This window comes from Lipotes vexillifer, unplaced genomic scaffold (genome assembly GCF_000442215.2).
Source record: "Lipotes vexillifer unplaced genomic scaffold, Lipotes_vexillifer_v1.1 scaffold496, whole genome shotgun sequence".
In the NCBI taxonomy this organism is placed as follows: Eukaryota; Metazoa; Chordata; class Mammalia; order Artiodactyla; family Lipotidae; genus Lipotes; species Lipotes vexillifer.
This window is the reverse complement of record NW_006786690.1, coordinates 5,091,534-5,097,786: the sequence shown is the minus strand read 5'-3', so window position 1 is coordinate 5,097,786 and position 6,253 is coordinate 5,091,534. Positions and strand designations below refer to the sequence as shown.

General features: G+C 39.0%; 1 protein-coding gene across 2 annotated transcripts in view; it reads left to right on the top strand.

Moving 5' to 3' along the window:
• Nucleotides 1-6,253, top strand: part of CDC42 (cell division cycle 42) — a 45,378-nt gene that overhangs the window by 21,340 nt on the left and 17,785 nt on the right. For both annotated transcript variants that reach the window (XM_007459207.1, XM_007459208.1), the window contains exon 2: nt 5,193-5,347. In XM_007459207.1, coding sequence (XP_007459269.1) covers nt 5,243-5,347 — 105 coding nt within the window. In that variant the 5' untranslated portion in view covers nt 5,193-5,242. The remainder of the gene's footprint in view (nt 1-5,192; nt 5,348-6,253) is intronic.

Here is a 6,253-nt window from a genome sequence, read left to right as displayed (position 1 = left end):
TTTTGCGGTGCGCGGGCCTCTCACTGCTGTGGCCTCTCCCGTTGCGGAGCACAGGCTCTGGACGTGCAGGCTCAGCGGCCATGGCTCACGGGCCTAGCCGCTCCGCGGCATGTGGGATCTTCCCGGACCGGAGCATGAACCCGTGTCCCCTGCATCGGCAGGCGGACTCTCAACCACTGTGCCACCAGGGAAGCCCCCGAACCAGTTTTAAAGCACCTCTGAAGTACCTTGGTTCGTGATCTCTCAGTATACAACATGAGTTTTTCATTACTAAATATGTAAAGTGCCTGGTTGGTACAGATAATTCACAGTGATAATTTGGATTCTACTTTTAAGAAACTCACTTCTAGGTGATCTAAATGTCAGTAGTGTTTATCTTAGTTTAGATTCTTTTGTTACTGGTATTTTTTGTCTTGTTATCATATAGGGCAGTGGTTCTCAAACTTCACTGTGCATTAGAATTTCATAGGAAGTGTTGCACTCTGATCTATTAGATTTGGGGTGAGGGCCCAGGAATCTGAATTGTTAAACTCATTTCAGGTAATTCTGACTCTGGTTGTCTGAAGTGATAGTTTTGGAATTGCTGATTTAGAGGCTGAATTCAAGCCTAAAAGGAAAAGAGATTATAAAAAATATTATCAATAACAATGTGAACATTAATAAACAGAAACCTCATTTAAGATGGAGTCAGGTGACCAGAAGGGGGAGTTCTCACACCCTACCACTAGACTTCAGTTGTAGGCCTGAGAAGTACCTTTGTATCTCCAATAGGGAGAAGGTAAAATAACTGGCTGTTTTATTGTTTTAGGTTAACAACTGTCACATTTTCATTAGTTTGCATGTAGGCAGTGATAATTAATAAACTAAAAAAGCATTTAATTTGGTGTTTAAAGATAGTGATAGGGTCTGTTCCAATACCTAAATTATATTGTTAACATCTGTTAAGTAGCTTGGTTTTAGGGACTGCTCTGTAAATACAGGGAAATGCAGGAAATACAGGAAAAAATAATACGGGAGTCTTCAAGTGAAGAAGAAATATTTGCGTGGATTTCTTGTTTTTTGTGTCATTAGCTAAATAGCAGCAAATATATTCAGTTCATTTTAGCCTATGTTTTTGGTGCACCTGCTTTGTGCAAAGTGTGAGAAGTTTTGATTAGGTAATAGTGCACCAAAGAGAGAAGAAAGTGCAGTGCAAGTTTCGATCCTCTGGACGAAAATAGGTATGGTGGGATTGACTTAACTGGCACAGTTGGTAGAGGAATTCATGTATATTGAGTATGTGCTAGGAGCCAGGTCCTTTTATATTACTTAGTCTTTATAACTTTGCAAGGTGTTGGTGTAAATTATAATTAGTTCTGTTTTACGAATGAGAAAATTGAGGCAAAAAGAGATTAAGAAATATGCCTAGGTCACTAGTAAGTGCTGAGCAGAGGTTAAAACCGAGGGTTTTCCTGACTTCAGAGTTAGCAAAATTATTATTGTTATGTGTTTAGTTTCTGTAGTTTGGAAATTCTTCCCAGCTTTACTAAGCAGGACATGCAAGAAGGGCCTGATTGGCTTGGGGGCTGTTTCTCCTGCTCAGAAAAGATCCAGACTTCTAAAAGTTCTCAAAGTAGTAATGTTAGTGATCTTGCCAAACTGTTTGCGGACCACATTTCTCTCACAAGAGTTCTAGTCACCCATTATCTTTCATTGGAAAAGCTTAAAGATCTTCCTCAGAAAGTTTGGCATTTAGTTGTAGTGATTTTGCTCTTAAGAATGCGGAGAGATTTTGGGACTTCCTTGGCGGTCCAGTGGTTAAGACTTCGCCTTCCAGTGCAAGGGGTGCAGGTTCGATCCCTGGTCAGGGAGCTAAGATCCCACATGCCTCATGGCCAAAAAACCAAAACATAAAACAGAACAATATTGTGACATTCAATACAGCTTGTGATAGTTGTGACTTAACCATGTGGCAGTCATATTCATGTCTTTAATTATGGAAACTTTTTGTTTTCAATTTCTTCTTCCTTATTTCCTAGAGAATTTTAATGAAACTTTCAGGAAATGGTAGCTCTTCCTTCACTAGAAGTTTCAAGTTTATAAATGGCCTGATGATTTTGTATTTGCTAGGTAGTATGGGTTACAAGTCTTAAAAGTGAATACCATAGGTAGACTGAAGATAAGGATCTTCATATTTAGGGATGCCAATTGATTTTAACCACAGTTAAAATTTAATAATAGCATTTATTTTAGGTGTTTTTAAGACAGAGTCTCAAAAGTGGTCAAGTTTACTGTAAAGTTACTTGATAAATCCAAATATTATTATAATTTTATTGATTCTAAGACTTTTTCTCTTACATTTAACACCTCTAAATTTAGGATGTATTTTAAAAATTGTTGTCTTCTTAGCATCCGTGAAATATAGTAATTAGGATTCAGTTCTGCTGCTGTAACAGAGAAGTCCAAAATAATAGGGGCTTAATGAAAGAGAAGTTTCTTTCTCATGTAAAAGTCTTGGAAGGCAATACAGGGCTGGCCCTTCCTATTGTGTTACTCATCCTTAGCATGTAATTTCTGTCTTTTGGTTCAGTGTGACTGCTTCAGCTTCCATTATCATGTCTGCATTCCAGCCTAAAGGCCGGGATAGGAGAAACTATTCCCCTTGTTTTTAAGGCTAGTCTTGAAAATTTAATACATTGCTTCCATTCCCATTTGCCAGAACTTGGTCACATCTAGCTGCAAAAGAATTTAGGAAATGTAGTCTTTACTAAGAGCCATATGCTTCAGTAAAATTCTGTTACTAAAGAAGAGAGGAAGAATTGGAAGACCGCTAGCAGTGTCTGCCACAGTGATCAAACCTTACTTTGTGTCCAGTGTTTATGATTAAACTCTTTGTAAAAAAAAATTGCCCCATAATAATGGTCATGAGAAATAGAAGTTACAGGAACTGAACTTGAAACTGATTTTTAGGCACCTGGAAAATATTCTGTAGGATGATCAGAACTCTCTCTGCTTACCTTTCTTTTCTTTACTCTGAATTGGAAAGAAATTTTACAGAAGACCTTGTTTTTTAGCAGAATGTTATCCTCTTTTTCAGAGGTGGACTGAGGAACCATGAGAAGACAGCTATTCCTGTTTTCTCTTCTTTTATTATTAAGTAAAAGACATTCTTCTAGAATAATTCTCTAGAATTAATTTAGTGCTTGGTTTAGTGTGATTATTTTGATAGGTAATTTGATTTAGTTTGGGGATTAAGATCCTTAACCTAGTATGCGTGCTCCTCTAGTGCATTACAGGGAAAATGTAGTCAAGGTGGTTTTGATGAGGAACAGGAGAATGTATATTTCCTGTAGGTTACCCACTTGTATATACAGAGATTTTTTTTTTTTCTTTTTTTGAAATTAATTAATTAATTAATTTTTGGCTGCATTGGGTCTTTGTTGCTGCGCGTGGGCTTTCTCTAGTTGTGACGAGCGGGGGCTACTCTTCGTTGCGGTGCGCAAGCTTCTCATTGTGGTGGCTTTTCTTGTTGCGGAGCACGGGCTCTAGGCACGTGTGGCTTCAGTAGTTGTGGCACATGGGCTCAGTAGTTGTGGCTTGTGGGCTCTAGAGTGCAGGCTCAGTAGTTGTGGCGGATGGCCTTAGTTGCTCCGCTGCATGTAGGATCTTCCCGGACCGGGGCTTGAACCCGTGTCCCCTGCATTGACAGGCAGATTCTTAACCACTGTTCCACCAAGGAAGCCCTGATACAGAGATGTTAACAGACTTATAAGTCATGATTAAGAGTTGTGAAGGTTACTGTACGAGCATATAGGCCTGGCATCCAATCCACAGTTAGATGGTTCTGTGACATTTTTATGTTTAATAAGGTGGCAGCTTTAGCTAACAAGAAATTGTAATCCCTTCAGAATTATAATTGAAAAAGGATTTTGTCTTAAAATATAGGTATAGAGGGTGTGGTGTTTCTTCTTTATTCTTCCAGAAAAACTGTTATAATTTTTCTTTGACTCTAAGATGTCATATATCCCAGTTTCGTACATGTCAAAATGTGGGGGAAAATGGCTGGTAACAAGGGTAAGGAACCTTCGGTAAAGATATGTTCTGATTTTAGAAATGCTTAAGTGTAAAAATAAGCATTCAGAATTGATGAAATGTAATAAATCCTTGGTGCATTTGTAATCAATAGCTTCTTAGAATGGAGGACTACAGTAAGAGAAGCTAAAGTAATTGTATCTGTTTGTAAGTTAGAATGCTTTAGAGCGATCTGACTTTTTCATTATAAAAATCTTGGTTTTGACCTCTTCATGCCATGAATATTGAATTAGTAACTAGGCAACTTGGTGCTAAAACAGCTGCTGAGACCAGGGATCACCCTGATCTTTGTCCCGTCCCTCATGTTGCTCATCTATTACAGACAGGAGGTGGTGGTGCTCTGCTGCTTATTGGTTATAGCCTGAATAACTATAGCTCTAAGGTTGGGTAAATGGACCATTCTTTGAAGCAGTGGTCTTTGTATTGCAGTCTAGTACACATATACCTGTACACACACATGTGTGGGCATGTACAACTGAAGGAAAAGTTGCACAAATTAACTTAACACACTATGTGGGATTCATTTTCAAATAGCCTCTTCTCTTTCATTATAAAAAGACATGCTGCTCTTCATGCTACTTTTGATTTTTAAAAAAACACTTAGGTCGAAAACAACCGGGCTTCCCTGGTGGCACAGTGGTTGAGAATCTGCCTGCCAGTGCAGGGGACACGGGTTCGAGCCCTGGTCTGGGAAGATCCCACATGCCGCAGAGCATCTAGGCCTGTGAGCCACAACTACTGAGCCTGTGCGTCTGGAGCCTGTGCTCCGCAACAAGAGAAGCCGTGATAGTGAGAGGCCCGCACACCGCGATGAAGAGTGGAGCCCACTTGCCCCAACTGGAGAAAGCCCTCACACAGAAACGAAGACCCAACACAGCCAAAAATAAATAAATAAATTAATTAATTAAAAAAAAAGAAAAGAAAACAGCCAAGGATCAGAAACTTAGAAAATTGACTCTTATTTGCAAGTCACTATTTCTCTTTTTAGGTTCTTTTAGCCGTAGTAGTTGGGTTGCTGGTTCTGTTATTGCTCTGAATGAGAGAGCCTGTTGCTAATTGAAGGAAAAACACACATGTATAAGTACAAATAATTAACAGAAATATCTTTAATCCTTTTGTAGGTCATCATCAAATTTGAAATATTTAAAGTGGATACAAAACTGTTTCAGCAATGCAGACAATTAAGTGCGTTGTTGTGGGTGATGGTGCCGTTGGTAAAACATGTCTCCTGATATCCTACACAACAAACAAATTTCCTTCTGAGTATGTACCGACTGTAAGTATAAAGCTTCCATCTATTAGTGAAATATATTATAATTTGATATCCTTTTGAAAACTTTATGTACTGAAATTTTTCTGTTGTCTGCCTTTGTTTCCTGTTTTTAAAGATCTTGACTTCTCATGGGTAAATTATATACACTTTAAAATTAAACAGCTGAAAAATCAGTGGAAAGTCAGAAGGGGTGATACAAGGGTTTGCAAGAAGTGCTGGGAGGCAAAACTCCAATAGATAAGATTCTAAAGAGTGGTGGTCTCAGTTTGGAGAAGTATGCCCTACATTTTGGAAAGAGGTGATTTTTTTTTGATATCGTGGCCAATGATTAATCAGTGCTTGGAGGTCTTCTGGGATGATTTTGGGGGTCTTGTAACTTCAGGGAAAGTAGTATGTGTCTCCACTTATTCTCCTTAGGGAATAGAAGGAAAGCGTATGGAGCTGTTGTCCTAGCAGTAATGGAGCTCCAGACTGGTTTTTAGAGGCGCAGAAGACCTGTTATTCTTATGAGTACATCAACAGAAGAAGCCTTTGGGGATTCTCTCCCACAAATGCTTTTTATCAGCTCCTTGGCAGAGTAGAGGGAAAATGGGAATAACAGAGATACTGAAGTGAGAGAGAGAGACAGTTATTTAGAGTAACACTCATTGTGAATGTGTTTGGGGATCCAGTGTTTGTCCCAGGTTGGTTGACCAATCCAGTGGTGTAATTATATTAAACATAGATGTCTATTCTGTGGTGAGAGAGGAGCTAGGGTTGGCGTGGCCTGGCAGTAACCACCTCTGTGAAGTGAGCTCTTTTAGGGGTGGGTTATGAAGCACCTATGTATGATTAATATGGGACTAGTATTGTTCGGAAGTAAAAAGGAAGAAAATGTATCATTACTTTAGGTTAATCTTCAGAGATGAG